The 16,835-nt window shown below is 39.4% G+C and overlaps 1 protein-coding gene across 2 annotated transcripts in view; it reads right to left on the minus strand.

Moving 5' to 3' along the window:
* Positions 1 to 16,835, minus strand: part of LOC139934343 (EH domain-binding protein 1-like) — an 86,611-nt gene that overhangs the window by 46,462 nt on the left and 23,314 nt on the right. For both annotated transcript variants that reach the window (XM_071928541.1, XM_071928532.1), the window contains exons 4-5: positions 14,768 to 15,009; positions 1,620 to 1,677 (exon numbers count right to left, since the gene is read on the minus strand). In XM_071928541.1, the coding sequence (XP_071784642.1) occupies positions 1,620 to 1,677; positions 14,768 to 14,871 (162 nt within the window). In that variant the 5' untranslated portion in view covers positions 14,872 to 15,009. The remainder of the gene's footprint in view (positions 1 to 1,619; positions 1,678 to 14,767; positions 15,010 to 16,835) is intronic.

A 16,835-nucleotide genomic window follows, 5' to 3' on the forward strand; every position in this document is an offset into this window, starting at 1 on the left:
TCTTCTCACTTGGTGTATCTCAACATAAGTATAAGATAACAAACCTGTGAAAATTTGAGCTCAATTGGTCGCTAAGTTGCGAGATAATAATGATAGAAAAAACACCCTTGTCACACGAAGTTGTGTGCGTTTAGATAGTTGAGGTCTCAATATCAAATTTGTGGAAAATTACTTCTTTCTCGAAAACTACATGTATGTCACTTCAGAGGGAGCCGTTTCTCACAATGTTTTATACCATCAACCTCTCCCCATTACTCGTCACCAATAAAGGTTTGATGGTAATATTATTTTGAGTAATTACCAATAACGTCTACTGCCGTTTAAGGAACACATTGCCTTGGATCAGTCGAGTTGGTCTTCGCAAAGCGTTTGTAATAAAATGCATATGGGTAGTTTAAAAGTATAAAGCGAAATTGCGTGGTTTTCCTCTTACCTCAGTAACTAACAGGGTCTGACATTTTTTTATGGGAGTCAATTTTTTGACTCCCATAGTGTCCAGTGCATTTTATACACCACTAAAAAACAATGCTACTAATGCAAGCATGGATAGTTACAGACTCTTGGTGGCAGTAGAGCTGTTAAAGGATTGGTGCTCATACAAGTGGCTTGCATAGAGTTTTGCTTCAGCTGAAGTAGGTTACCATTCACGTAAAATGTGGGCTGCATTCTGCATTTTTTTTTACGTGAATGTTCGTGCTTACTCGAACCAACCATGTGAGTGCAGAATTCACATGACCATGGTCAAAATGGCAGCCCACAATCAAGCCTTATTTTGGGGTAATTTTCACTGCTCCTACTTATCATTCCTGTACAAACAAGAAACTTCACCATAATTTGTTGTGATACCACCACCAAAAAGCAACGTTACATTTGGTTTGTTTTTGGACGCCAACACGATATCGTCTATTTATCGTCTATGTGAACCCAAGAACACCTTAAGAAATATGTTCACCATAGCTTGCTAAAACATACCAAATTTAACAAGTAGCCTCCAACCCAGGTAGTGTGCCTGTGATATTTTTTACGGGACTCGGAGAAGTGCTAGGTGTACAGTGCTTACACACATCAGTGTTTGGCTAAAAACCAAAATTAATATTCTTTATCGCAGATGCAAAATTTAACATCACTTACTTTATTCCACAAGAACTTGTTTGGCAAATACACCCAATAGTGTTAACATTTTGACTGGTGCGCTGGTTCACAAATTAATCTGTTAACTGATTATCTTCTTTCCTAATGGCTTTATGAAACTGGTATCCTTTACTCAGAGTCTACTTCTGTATCAAGCTTTTTATAATTAATTTTGGTTTCCACCATATACATTAGCCCTGTATACTCTCCTGAGCTGTGTAAAAAAAATCACAAACATATTACTCGGATGGTATTGGAACCCACGACCTTTGCAATTCTGGAGCAGTGTCTTACCAACTAGACCACCAAGATTGCCTGGTAGTGAGAGGCAATTCGAATCCCATATTTTTCACAGAGCTCGGGAAAGTACAACAGTGGTAAAACCAAAATTAATATTCTTTTAGATGATATATTTTTCAGGCAAAAATTTACCCTGAAAAAAAGAGCCACTCAAGATAGGAAATAGGAAAACTGTTTTTATTTTTCACCTCAGTTGACTTTTTCCTTCCACGTCTTGTCCAGTGTATACATAGTTTATCAGGTTGCCTGTAAATAAACCAAACCAAAAATATATTTAAAACAGTGAACATTTTTGAACAATAATGTGTATCTTTTGTGTAGATTTAAAGGCGGGGAAAAACAACAGGAATGAGCTGATGAAAAAAACGGATTACTGACCAAAGTCACCTGTGGAATAGCAAAAAGTCGTTAGTGGTGTCAGGTTTCGACACTAGTAGATGAAGCTAAATATAAAGACATAATACTCTTTTTGTATTTAAAGAACACTTTGGTAGTTGTCAAAGACCAGTAATCTCACTTGGTGTAGCCAACATAGGCACACAATCTTTGAAAGTTTGGACTAAATTGGTCTTCACAGTTGCAAGAAATAATGAAAGAAAAAACACCCTTATTGCACAAGTTTGTGTGCTTTTAGATACCTAAAAAGGTATCATATTTTATACATGCAGTTGACTTCACAAAGAGTTAGGACTAAACCTACGAGATACGTAAAACGTATGCCTAGTCCTAAGTTAGGACGAGTTCGAGATAAGACCAGTCTTAAAGGAACACATTGCCTTGGATCAGACGAGTTGGTAAAAAAAAAGCGTTTGTAACCGTTTGTTATAAAATGCATGTGGTTAGAAAGATGTTTTAAAAGTAGAATACAATGATCCACACAAATTTGCCTCGAAATTGCGTGGTTTTCCTTTTACTTTGCAAATTAACACTGTCGGCCATTTAAGAGAGTAAAAAAATCGACTCCCATAAATGGCCGACAGTGTTGGTCGACGAGGTAAAAGGAAAATCACGCAATTTCGATGCATGTTTGTATGGATCATTATTCTACTTTTACAACATCTTTCCACCCATATGCATTTTATAACAAATGGTTACAAAAGACCGTTCCAAGTCAACGTGTTCCTAAATCCACCCCTGAAGTCTTTAGTTATTTGAGTGAGATCTTCAGACAGAGCGGGAGCCTATTCTCAAAATGCTTTTTTAAACGATCAACAGCTCTTCATGGCTCATTACCAAGTTAGTTTTTATGCTAACAATTATTATCAATAGTGTCCATTGCCTTTGCATATTGAACTTGTATGTATTTTTTAGAGTCTTAATATTTTTGCACCCTGGGGGGGAGGGGGGGAGGGGAAGGAATTTTAAGTTGTTTTAGATCAATGTAAATGATAAATAAACGAATGCATGAATGTATTTAGTTAACTTACACTGGAATAAAAATTATTTATCAGGACTTAATTATCTGCGTAGTTTTTAAATATTTTTAGGATTTATTTTATTTATTTACTTTTTATTTATTTAGTTACGTAATCTTTAATGAGGGTAAACTCACAATCAATGCCCAGCACTGCTTAACAGGAGGCCGTCAGTAGAAAAATTGGATTAGTGAAAAACACAATTACAATTTATACAATATTCTTGGTCTCCTGCTTAAATAGTTTTTAGTATAAAAGACACATGAAATAGCAGTCAAAAGGAAGCATGATTTGTTGAACAAAATGACTTGAATGTAAATTACTCATTTGAGCTTGAATAGTGCTCCTTGACATGTTCTTTGAAACTTGTAATAGTTGGCAAGCTTTTATTGGCAATTGGAAGAACATTCCATGTTCTGGATACCTAACTTTTACAGAAGGGGTCTTTCTAGAATATAAGGCTGTGTATCCTCATTCCCCATCACAGAAGGATATCAATTACTTAGAAGGCAACTGCAAAATTGAATAACACCCAATTCAGAAGAATAACAATGCTTGAAAAAATACTGTCAGGCAAATTCAGAGGCAATTTTCCCTTCTTTCTTTTCAAACATCAAATCTGGCCGTGACAAACACCCACCCAACAACCAAAATAGCAAAATTGCCATTTTGTCACCCCTACATCGCCTGGGTCTCTATTCTTCCAGTGTGACATGCCTTGACTCCAATTACACATGGAGCATACAAATTTTCCTACTTGTCTGGTTCTTTTCACCAGCCGTCAATGCCTCATAAACCCAATCACCAAGGGTTGAAGGGGGGGGGGGGGGGGGAGGGGACGGTAGGTGAGACACAATGTAAAGAGAGGTGGCAATGGCTTCGATACTTTGATCATTGTGTCCCTCAGGTCTTTCTTGGTTCTATATAGCCCTGAGGTAGCATAGAGATCCATCACTTTACCCACCTACTCTTGATCCAGTCTCTACCTTTCAAAGGACTCTAGTCCTGACATTACAAGGGGATCTTGAGCCTATGTTTAAGATCCTGAACCCCCATTTCAAAGACCCATCCAGAGATTGGCCACCACTCATGCATCTCCTTTTCATTCTTATATTCTCAAGTGCCCAATGTTATACCTCCTCTGACTATTCTGTGATACAGAGTCTTAACACTGTTCCAACTCCGCGACTTTTCAAGTGTTTTTTTTTATGATCTTCGTTAGTTCTGCAGAGACAGCAGTAGTTGGCTATTGGGAGTTGGTAGAGCATGCAAATGATGCCTCTGGCGTAACCAACAAGGTAAAGGCTACCCCTGACAATAGTTCAGAGAGAGCCGCCATTGTACCAGTTCCATTTGTGGGTTTCCCTCTCAGCGAAGGGAAAGGGAGGGGGGGGGGGGGGAGAGAAAAAGGGTTGTGAAAAACTTTTCAGGGAAAAGAAACTGCTCTCCATGCTCAACCTTGTGTCAGCCAGGCAAGAGTAAACACAGGTGTTCACAGTCGGCCATCCATATGTAAATACAGGTAGAGTGGGGGGAAAGCAAACCCACGGAACAAGAGTGTAACAAGCATCGCTACACCTTTCTTCCTCACTTGTGTTAATTTTGACACCCCATGAATAGAAATCTCGTCCCCTGTTGGCGTTAAAAACATAAGCGACTGAATAGCATCAATACTGCAAGCTTCGAGGTATTTTTTCATGATACTATGCCTTTTCTGTGGGCAAGAATTCTCCTTTTTTTCATAGCGTTCACATTTTTATTTTGTTGACACCACCTGAGTAAAGTATAATGACGACTGAGAATTTCTGAACCAATCATAAACAGCCCAAGTTATTCAACTTTGATGAACGGTGCCCTAGCCTAGATTTGTTCGAGTTACCCCCAACTTGGTAAAAGGGCCGGCTGTATGACCCTGTCCCAGAACTTGTACAATAGCAGCCGATCTCCTACTGAATTGGTGCAATATGATACATGTATCGAGCAGGGCCGATGTTTTCAAAGAACCATCAAATATTTGCTAGGTCTTATGAGTCTCCTTCTAACCGACCGCAAGTTGGTTTATTATACCGAACCAGGGTTGTAAAGTACAGGCCCGTGTCATACCGTATTCGTACTTAATGGCTGGCCCAGGAGTCTACTTAAATAACATGTACAGGTCCCAATCGCGTGTAGTACTGACACTTTCTCAAACCTAGCTTTCACTTAGATAATGATAATAGAATCTTTCACAACTTTAAACAAATATTCTTTCCTTCTTTTTCAAACAATAGTAACCTAATAAATACCTTTAACTATTAAAATATTAATTGTAAAATTTGTTTTGTTAATTTTCTTGTTTATTTTGGGGTAGTAAAACAACAGCAGGACATTCCAAATACATAGAGAAAGTTCCTTTTTCTCCGTACTGACTCAGTAACTGACTGCTGGACTTCATTCAACTGTTTTAAAACCACAAAATCTTTAGGTTGGATAGAAAGCCACAAGACAGTTAGAATAATCCTATCAGGATTTCATGTTCCTCTTCTCTTTACTGGACTCTCTCCACAGAATATGGGGTTTGGAAGATTTGGCGGGATTTGGCCCAGCCAAGGTTCACAATGAACAAAAGTGGAATTAAAGTGGGTTATCTTCTGGCAGTGGGCCAGCAATGGCTTTTGCAATTTGCATTTTTCTTTCTCCTCTGGTTTAAAGTTCGGAAGATTATTTTGAAAGGCAATCCTGCTCCTTCCTCTTGATTCTTGGACCAAAAAACTACCCCCCCCCCCCCCCGAAAAAAGAAGAAATTATTCTGGGTGAAGTAAAATATGACATTCACAGGGTTTTAAAATAAGAAGGGGTTAAATAAAATAACAACTACAAACCCGCTTGCCTTGTCTAGTCACAAGTTAATGGCCAATGCTAAGATCACTGGCCTCGGGATGGTGTACATCTCGAGCCCTGATCTGTTTTGGATGATCAGGGATTATTTAAACTAGCTCCCTCCACCGACTTCTTAAAAAATATTTGTACTCTGTCAGCTGAAACAGATTAATGTGAAGAGCGACTGTATGTTTTAATAAGCCCCATACACATGCAAAAGGACAGGATGGGGTCAGATTTTGTGACTCTTACATTAAAGGCACTGGACACTGTTAGTAATTACGTACATAATTGTTAGCATAAAAACTTATTTGGTAATTCTGCGCTTACCATCACTATTGATTCCCCGCTTACGTGCAAGCGCCAAATTTCTGCGCTAGCCTTGTAAGCACAGAATGCCTAGTGAAGTGGAGTAATCACACGCAGAAGTAAAAAATCGCTGCTAACTCGTGAAATATGCTTGCCAAAAGCACAGAATTCCCTGCTTCCATTAGCGCTGATTCTGTGCTTACGGTAAGCAGAGCCATGAAATTGGGCCTTGATCAGAAACACCAGAGCTTGAGTCCTGTGCTCTTAACTGCTCGACCACGACACAACACATGGCTCAAATTGCCTCTCATTAGGTTAAAAATTCATTGAAGTTTATAAACACACCATAAAAAGCAACTTAGCTCTTAATCCTAGAGTTTGCAATCACACTCAGGTCCTTCATTTTCTTGGCTGGTAATTGCCAGGCCTTGTACAACAAGACTCTAATTTGTACACCAAGCAATTTGGGCATGAAAAGGGTGTTGCCACGTCAAAGCGATGTGAGGGCAGATAGTGAGAGAGTGGTACTGCCTGATCTTCTCATTAAGATGGGATAAGTCCATGAAAGGGCTACCTTTCTTCATCAAAGATAAAAGGGCTGTTTGGCTGGCGTGGCTACTATTTAAAGGAATTAAGGGGTAGTTAGGATGGTCATGTTTTTAATCAAGGTTCCACAAAGAATACAAGAAAAAGGGATGGAATGCCTTTGGAGTTGAAAGGGCTCATGAGAAGGCAAGGTTGAGGGATATTGAAGGAGGGGGGGGGAGATACAGTGTTGTGTCCCCTCTGAAGGCAGGGAATTAGGAATTGATTTACCAATGTCATGCATCAATGGTGGCGTTATTAGAAGCTGAATTAACGGGGTACAATTGGATTAAATTGTATCGCTGGTTTGAAGGGGAAAAACACAACATCTAAAGGTTCCTGCAGGAGGCTTAATTGGATCAATAGTTAACCATTCCGGATTAATCCCTGCAAACTGGCTCGGTTTTGAATAATCACCATTTAGAAAAACAGTTTATCAATTATGCTACATGCACCTAGATGAGGACATTTTATTCTTCCTTAGGTATGTCATTTGGATTTTTGAAACTAGAACATCACTTGAGATACTGAAATGTTGTGATTAATCATGTGAAGGAACATTCTATTTAATACCATACAAATATTGATATTAATAATCATAAGATGAAGAAAATGTGTCTTCTCATTGACATAGATGTGCCAGTGTGATTTAAGGGTAGCTTGAAGGAAATAGAAAAGATCCAAAAGTACCAAGACATGGCTAGGGAACTTCGTAAGATTTGGCAGGTGAAAGTGAAAGAAGTACCTGTGGTGGTTGGGGAGCTTGAAAACATCTAGATGAAATAGGGACAAATGTGAGGGTAGATCGGTTACAGAAGGTGGTGTTTTGGGGAACATCAGATCCTGAGTAGTTGAGATCTAAGGCTACCGTGCATTCAGCATCCACTGCCGGGGCAAACACCTTCTTTTAGCAATAAGATATTTCTTATATTTAGCGATAAGATATTACCTGAGATATTTACGTGCATGACACAAAACAAAGGACCAACTTCTTTACGTCTCATCCAAAGGATGAAGCAATAATGGATAACTGTATTGCCTAAAGACACAAGTGTCAAGACCTGGACTTGAACCCACACTCTGCTTATCAGTAACACAAGAGCTTGAGTCCAGTGCGCCACTTGACCGCTCAGCCATCACACAAGAATTGTAAGCAAAGACCACCCTCCCCCCTAGAATCATTGTTATAATTTTTGTAAGGTATCATAACCCAATTGCTTTCCATGAAAGTAATACAACTAAACATGGTTCCTGTCACATCAAACATTTTCAACACATATTCTTTGCAAAATGATTTCAATGGAACGAAACCCCATAATAGGGCCATATTAGTACACAAATGAAAATATAAAAACCGGAACATACTTGTTCAGCTGCTAAGCATCATTAACTGTTCTGGAACTAACAGGGGTTGGCAGCTAATTTCCTCAAATCTCCCAGTTTTTTTCTTTCTGTTTTATTTTTTATAGGGATTTGACATTTCACTTTTTCCTGTCTGTAACAAAACACCAAAATCTTACGCTGGACATGAAAAAAAACAAAAAAGAAAAAAAATTTGGTGTTTTCTATTCATGGAGGAGACTTGATATATACTTGAGGGTTTATTACAGGTCTTGTAGAGAAGTTTCTCTCACTAAGTGTCAGGGTACATTAGCATCACCGTCAGTGATGTTATCACAACACTGTAATATTCTGCATTTTGGGAGTAACCAGACTTGTCATGTTATTATTTCAACTGTTTCTTTAACCTCACTCTATTGAAATTATTACGAGGAGGGTCGACAATGGTTAGGGCAAACCTACGGTGCCTCCAGTCACACTCGATTCAGCTCCCTTCTTTTTTAGTCGGGATACGAGACGGGGGTAGCAGAAGAAGAAGAAAAAAAATTTGGCCGAACGTGATGCCAGCTTTATAACCATGTTCTATATGTTATGCGTTGCCTGAAAGCCCAAGCTAACATGTGCTTGACAAGAACTCAAAACAGAAAACACTGGTGTAAAAACAGCCCCGGGGTCAAAAGCTCTCACCCCTCTGTTTTGAAAAGGCACACAGGGGCGGCGGCCGTCCCAACGTGAGTTAGATTGTGGTTGGGTGAAAGTTGGGAGGCCATTTTGGACGGGAGCTACCGTCTGACATAGGTTGCTTACCCACAAAGCTAAGGATCGTTGTCTTTTGTTATGGTCAGCCTTGTCCCAACTGTGTGGTAACACTACACTTGGATACACAGGGGTAGGTTTTTTGAAACTGTGACTGCCTACTGCAATTCTTGACCTGGGTTTTGCAGCAAATCCTTTGACGGGATCAGAGTGGCGATTGTTCGGACTACATCTGCGGAACTTTGGTTCTCCTCTTTGATGCGGGACAATGCCGGGGTGTTGCCTTGATATTGTGTCGTTTGTGTTAAAATGAATTGGAATTAATTGGGTTTCATGTATGACAAAGTACTCCGTGGTGCAGGCCCTCCATACAGCGTACTGGCCAACCCTGCTATGAACCTTTGTCAACAAAGTCAAAATACAAATCAACAACTCCATTTCTGGAGTTTATTGTTCATTGTATTTCTCCATGGAATTAAAACCAAGAACATAAACAGTCTGTAACATTTTATTCAAGGCAACTTTGACTGATTTCGCCTTCAATCTTGATACAAAAAGTTGTTTCACTTGATCAAAGCACCAAATAAAATAAAACATATCTTACACTAGTTTTAACAATCTATGTCACCCAAACCTTTCCATGACTGAAATTTCCAGTCAGGAATGATTCTTAAAATAGTTATACTTAAGCAGCAAATACGGCTTAACAATTTTCTGCTTAGCAAAAATAAGCAGGACACCGGTGACAGATGGTACATGTGGAATGGTGTTTTGGGCTGGTAACCTTTATTTGGTGAGCATCATTTTATTATGCTTAGCTAATTAGGGTGCTTTTAAGAGTAGTTTAAAATTGGGCCCAGGGCTCAATTTCATAGAGCTACTTAAGCACAAGAGGAGCTAAACAGAGTAAAAATATGCTTACTAGACTAAGGTTACAAGCCTAAATATCATTCCGCATGTACCATCTGTCACTGGTACACTGCTTACTTTTGGTAAGCGATATTTGCTGCTTAAGCTGCAAGTACACACAACTGTACAGGGGCTTTAATATATCGGGCATGATATTTTGTTCATGGAAAACGGTAGGAACACTTTATCGAGTACAAGGGCTGAACTACATAAACACATGGTGTTGGCTTAAATAGCCATTTTCAGGCTATTTTCTCACAATTTGTTTTGATTTTTCCAATGGCCAAATGGAAATCAAACTTAAGTATTAATTGTTTTTAAACAACTCTTTTTAACCATACACCGATGTAAGTTAGCACTGTGTACTCAGTACTTTCCTGAGTCCTGTGCAAAAATGTTCACAGGCATATTAATCACAGACTTAAGTAGGAAAAATATCAGGAATGCCACGTTAAACGGTTGTACTGGGTTGTTTTTTCTGAGGGAAACAAAATCCACAAACCAAAGTGGCAAAAATATCATGCCTGCACTTTTAAATAATATTTAAAACTTAAATCTGCAAGAAGTCTTTTTGCACGACAAGAATTATTCATGAAGCCCTCTCCCCTCTCTCACCACCACAATAATGACGTCCCATCGTCGATTCAAAAATAGCAACTGCCCAAACAACCCTGCCCCACTACAGAACTCTAGGGCATTCACAAGCCTCACAATAGCCCCATTAAATAGCATCCAGAGTCACAACAATTCACTCTGAATGCGAGATAAAAAGACTTTTTTTCCCCCTTCTTCTTCTTCTAAAGTTTCCCTGGTTCTGTTTAAGTTTAGTTCCCAGGATGACGCCATTGTCCTCGTATGCTACAATTCATCTGGGGGTGGTGAACGCAGTTTACTCCGAACAAATACACCATTTGTTAGTTTAGATTACTGGTCTTGTTTTCTAAACATGCTACATTTCATCTGTGGTTCACTCTCCTTTTAACGAGAAAGGGGACTTTTCTGTTGAACGCAGGTAAACACAAAAGAGGGGATACTAGGGGTAGAGGAAGGGGAATTAAGAAAAGAAGGTGAAACAAACTTGTGACACTGAAAAGGGGGAACACATTAAGGATTTGCTGAGCTGCACTGTCTGAGTGGAATTAATATGTAAGGCTTTAGAAATGATCACAAGTTGTTGGCAACATGAATGGGGATTTTTCCTTGACTTTCCCTTCCTGGGAAACGTTACTTGAATACTCAAATTTAGCCTGTGGCACTGATGCAATTTGTGTTTGTTTGTTTGTTTGTTTATTTGTTTGTCTATTTTTCTCAAAGCGAGGCAATCAACTTGAAAAATCTCAGATTCAAATTGTGGGGTGAAACATTACCTCTTTCTTTAAAACTACGCTACTTCAAACGGGGGTTGTTTTTCACAATGTTTTATACTATCAACGGAGCTCTCCATTGCTCGTTACCAAGAAGTTTTTATGGTCATTAACTTGTGGAGTAATTACCAACCCCTGCCTTTTATATAGATCTATGTTGTCTAAAAGAGCAACAGAGTTTTAATTTGTCATTGTCTAGGGTCAGAATTGACTTATTTTTTGTATTTTTTTATGGTGCAGTGTGAGTGTGCTGCATGATGGGAATGAGCATTTTCCGGATAGACCAATGAGTGTACTTGATACCTTTGCCCATCCCAACGACTTTGGCTAAAGCAAGGCGCTGGGAACGAGCGTAGCCCAAAAAGGTGACTATAGTTATACAGAAACACCATAATTCATCTCCATGTACCAACACATGAGGGCGCTAGTCAGAGTTCACAGTCCCCCTCAACCTGGCATGCGACTATCAATAAATGACCTCAAGTAGATGGAGTGCATAATAACAAAACATTGACCAAAGAGTGTCCGACTTCCAACAGTTGAGGGCAGTATAACACTTTCATGGCTCAATGTCAGAATGAGGTGTTTGTATTTTGTTACAGAAGCTACAATGTACATGCATTGAGTTTTCTGGGAAATGGTTACATTCAAACACTCAACATGTGAAATATAGGCCCTATAACATGCAAAATATGAGCTTTTATAGTTTTAATTAATTCTCATAAAATTGTGGCATCAAGAGATTAACTTAATCAATCAATCAATCAATCAATCAAAGGTCATTTGTAGAGCGCCAAAATCAAGAGTTTGTTCTAAGGCGCTGAGGCACAGTTGAATGGTTAGTAAGCCTGCTGGAACAGGTGGGTTTTAAGGAGTGTCTTGAATGAGGTGAGTGAGCTGGCATTTCTGATCTGCATAGGAAGCGTATTTGTATATTAAGTTTCCTTTTTTGTTTTTCCTGGGGTGCTACTTCCCCCCCCCCCCCATGTGCATATGTTTTTTTTATCGTTATTATTTTTGTACTTTGCATTTTTACCTGTGAAAATAATAAATGAAATGAAATTAATGAAAAATAGTATTATGAGCAATTTTAGTCAATATTTGTGCAGTAAAGGAGTTGGTGTGTCTCATACAATAACATTACACACACGGCTCTGCCCTTGGTCTGTCCTTTTGGAACTAAGATTACCCTTAAATATGGTGCACGTCTCACCTACAATATATGCACTGGCTAGTAACACACAGAAAATCAAACTCCCAAAATTATAATGGCGCTTTATCAAACCCCTCAGAGTGTATCCTAGAACTCATTATTTTGTAAGATAAGCAGAGCAATGTTTTGAAATATTATATGGGACCCATTTAATTATGCACATTAATAATGGTGTACATTGTACAAGGTGCTGTGACCATAGAGTTATATAAGAACTAGAGGGCGCATTGGAGATGCTGCATGCACAAACACGACAGGACCCCAAGGAGACACGCGCGCCATTCTGCACGCACGTTGAATATGAAGTACATGTTGGAGTTTGTGTTTTATGAACGCTACGCCATGCTGTTTTGTCAACTTACAAAATGGCCGCACAAACACACGCTGTACGATGCTGTTTTGTCAACTTACAAAATGGCCGCATGCGCACATGCCGAGCCACGTATATAGGCCAGTGCGCCCTCTAGTTCTTATATATAACTCTATGCTGTGACCCATTCAGCAGCCACTGCCTGAAACACAAAGGCAAACCCCTTCTCTTGGCAATAAGTGTACATGTAGTGTATCATTACACAACAACACACTGGACCTAGATTTATTGTGGGAGATAAAATCAACTTAATTGGGTCAGTAGAACTTCTTGGATCATGCAAGGCTATTAATAGACTGGTCAACTATTTTCAGCAAGGACAGGCCCAGTTATCATTATTAGGGGAATCAATGTGTGGTGAAGAGGTTTTCAACTAGTGGTTAAATCCCAACGAGGCCTGGTTCTTAATAATTTTACCGAGACTAAGTCGAGGTAAATTATCAAGAACCAGGCCTCGGCGGGTTAAAACCACTAGTTGAAAACCGATTCAACACACTTTGATTCCCATTCATAAATACATTTTTGGTCAAAAAACATCAACACTTATAGTCAAAAGTAAAATAAATGCAAAAATTATAATTTTTCAATGATTTCTTTCAACACAACACCCCTCCAGCTATGAAATGGTAGGGCCCAGTCAAGGTCCTCGGGTAAACAACTTCTTATAAGGGAATGCTGTGCGCGTTGCGCGTATCGCGTGATGTGGCACAACTGTCTCAGCTGTTGCTCTTGATCAATAGAAATGAAGAAACTGTCTTATAATCACAGGTGAAAACTCGCGTATCACGCCCATGTTTCAACACTTTTTACTGGTCATAAACAAAGGTTTATACACACCCACGTGACACGCTCTCCACCAATAGGAATAGCAAAATTGTCTGAGGTATTTATGAATGATGGTTTACAATTGAACTTGTAAATAATGGCTAAATTAAGTCAATATGTATACACAATGTATACAGAACAATATTTAAAACAATAAACATTAGGCAATGAACTATGGATCGCAACACACGTCATCGGCCGCCATCTTTGTAGTTTATCAGTTTGCTCAAGTGCACTTTTGATCTGCTGCTGCATTTCTTACTTTATGTATGTAATGTTATTTTATTCACTATCATGTACATGTAATGTATCGTGCGTTTTGACTACGAATCTCTGTGTTAATGGGATGAGAGGTCAAAGGTATCTGACAGGATGCTGCCAAGCACACAAGGCTTGTATCTGCCGTTATTCACGAATCTCAAGTGTGGCGTCAGATCTCATTGTACTAATAATCACGCGATGCGCTACACAGATGCATGGCGCAGCTAAAAAGAGGTATATGGCTCAGGGGAACGCGAGTGCTTTGTGGTATTCCAAGGCATTACACAGTATTAGAAATAGCCCTGGGTATGAAGTTGTAATAATGCTGGTTATTAATACACATAGTGGTTAATTGATGTACGTCACTGTGTGATGTACGGTAAGGAGCAGAGAAGCAATCTATTAATGATCACCATACAATTTGTCCCCACTGGTTTTCTTTTTAACTGTGCCAATTTAATCGTTATTACGTTGGAAGATGACAACAATTCACTATCGTGGCTACATGGTACGACAAAACACTTGTTGCACACTTTGTGATGAGCCCATGTTTTTTTTGTACACCATGGGCCCCATTACACAGCATACGACAATATTGTATAATGCTTGTGTAAAATAGCGCAATAATTGTGTAAAAAAAGTGCAATGTGTAAAATAGTGTATAATTCGTTTCGCGATTTGCTTGAAGTAGAACCAGGCTTTAAGAAGCAAAATGGGCTACATTTTGTTTTACCGATTGGCAAGGCTAGAGAAGTACAACAGACAGATCTACAAACTTTGAACTGAAGAAAATGGCATTTCAGGCAAAATATAAATATTAGACTTTGAAATGTACAATCACTACTAAGTCAGCTTCAAGAAAAGGGTTTTTGGTTTGGTTTGCTTCTAAAGATGAATTGCAGATTAAGTCACCGACGACCACCATCTTTGATGTAAAATAATGGAAAAGTACACGTAACATATATATATGCGTATTGGCACTTAGCCCACAACTCCCAGCCAAAGAGAGCCTTTCACACATGTGCACATTTCATCAAAGATGGCGGCTAGTGCTTGTTCATACCAAAGCTGCACCCAAACATTCAGAGCCAAAAACTGAACCAAGAAAAACGAAAAACAGAAGGCTTACCATTTCTTCGTCACTTCTACCATCAGCTCATGGAAGGACGCAGTAAACTTGAACTTTGCCGCTCGTTTACCGACTCTCTGCAACCTCTTCCATACGAGCGCCATCTTGAGGGAACCGTGTCCCTAAAGACTGGGTTTCCCACTGCTAAATCAGAATGCACACCGCAGCTACCAATACGCCAAGGAAGTCAACAGGTTTGAGGTGTTCCTACACTAGTGTTGCCCTGGTTCGTCTTGAACAATCTGTGGGGACAAGGAAGTCGGTTATAACTTTACAATCGAGAATTTCCTGCAGTGCGTTGATGTTTTGACTACACCATAGGCTGCCACTGACATTTAACACACAGGGATGTTATTTGTGCTGCCGAGTGCTACATGTGAACAGTCTTACTTCTCACTAAACTTGCAGGAAAATATGATAGTCAGTTTGTTGGCGTTGATCTTTCGTGTACTGGTTTGTGTTTCATACATCCTCTGTAAAAAACAATGAGAAGAAGAAATTGCTTTATCAAGAGCCCTTGCTCCAGTAGTACGCTCTCCCTATTAAGCAATGACTGTAAAAACAGTCACAGGATATTGGGATTCCCTATATAGATTTTTTTTTTTTTTTTGGGGGGGGGTCCCAAAAAATACTTTGCAGTGAAAGTGAAAGCATGACCATTGACTGATTCAGAAAGGGAGGAAATTCAATGAAGTTAAAGGCAAAATAAAACCTTTGTTGTTTGGAACTCAGTATGCAATCTTACCATGACTACGCGTCTTTTTGCCCGGCGAAACATGACGTAAACAGTGTTTTGTCAACAGAGGGCGGTTTGAATGTAAACATAGGTCACATCGTCTATCACTCAGGTGGGATTTGAATCCTCGACCTTTGAATTGCTAGAGCAGGTCTAACCGAGCCAGCCCAGTGGCTAGAGGCAGTACGAATCCTACGTTTTGGCAGCGGGTACTCGATGTTAATTTTGCATCAAGGGTAAAAAAACAAACTAACCTCTACTTAAAGGTGACTGTTCCCTTATTTCGTAGGTCTAACCGAGCCAGCCCAGTGGCTAGAGGCAGTACGAATCCTACGTTTTGGCAGCGGGTACTCGATGTTAATTTTGCATCAAGGGTAAAAAAACAAACTAACCTCTACTTAAAGGTGACTGTTCCCTTATTTCATAACAACTAAAATTCTTGGGTATTACCCATGTTGAAACCATATCTTTAAAAGACACATTCATAAACACAACCAGGAACAAGTGTCGAGTAATTGCTACACTGGCTTGTGTGCATTGTGTGATTTGATACTAAGTGTAGTGTTGATATCCTGTTATGGCACAGGAAGTCACATCCAGAGGAAACTTTGTCATCTTAAACTGAAGAGGTCATACTGAAAGAGTGTCACTCTGGGATCAACAACAACAGAATAATAATAATAATAATAATATCAAAGTCTTATATCGCAAGTATCTACGAACAAGGTACGGTACTCAAGGTGCTTACAATACATTTTTACAGAAAGATATGTGTCAAAGTCATGAATTCTGAGTTTACGGTGCATTCAGCAGCCACAACTAGGAACAATGGGACGAACCCTTTTCTCTTTTTGATAAGTGCACTGGGTTCTTTTTCGTGCATTTCACAACAAACCGGACCAATGGCTTTACATCCCATCCGAAGGACAAAGCCATGTTAATTTTGGTTTTTACCCATACACCGATGTGTGTTAGCACTGTATACTCAGTACTTTCCCGAGTCCTGTGAAAAAATATCACAGGCATGTTACTCGGGTGGGATTCGAACCCACGACCCTTGCAATTCTAGAGCAGTGTCTTACCAACTAGACTACCGAGGTTGCCCGGCAGCTAGAGGCAGTTCGAATCCTATGTTTTGGCAGTGGGTACTGCAACGATACAAATTTGACAAGGATGCAAATTTGACAAAGCCATGGTTAAGTGTATTGCTTAAAGACACAAGTATCATGACTGGGACTAGAACCCACACTCTGCTGATCAGAAACACAAGAGTTTGAATTTGGTGCTCTCAACCGCTCAACCACGACACTTCCGACAGGATCAACAACAAGG

Source organism: Asterias amurensis, chromosome 1 (assembly GCF_032118995.1).
Source record: "Asterias amurensis chromosome 1, ASM3211899v1".
Taxonomy (NCBI): Eukaryota; Metazoa; Echinodermata; class Asteroidea; order Forcipulatida; family Asteriidae; genus Asterias; species Asterias amurensis.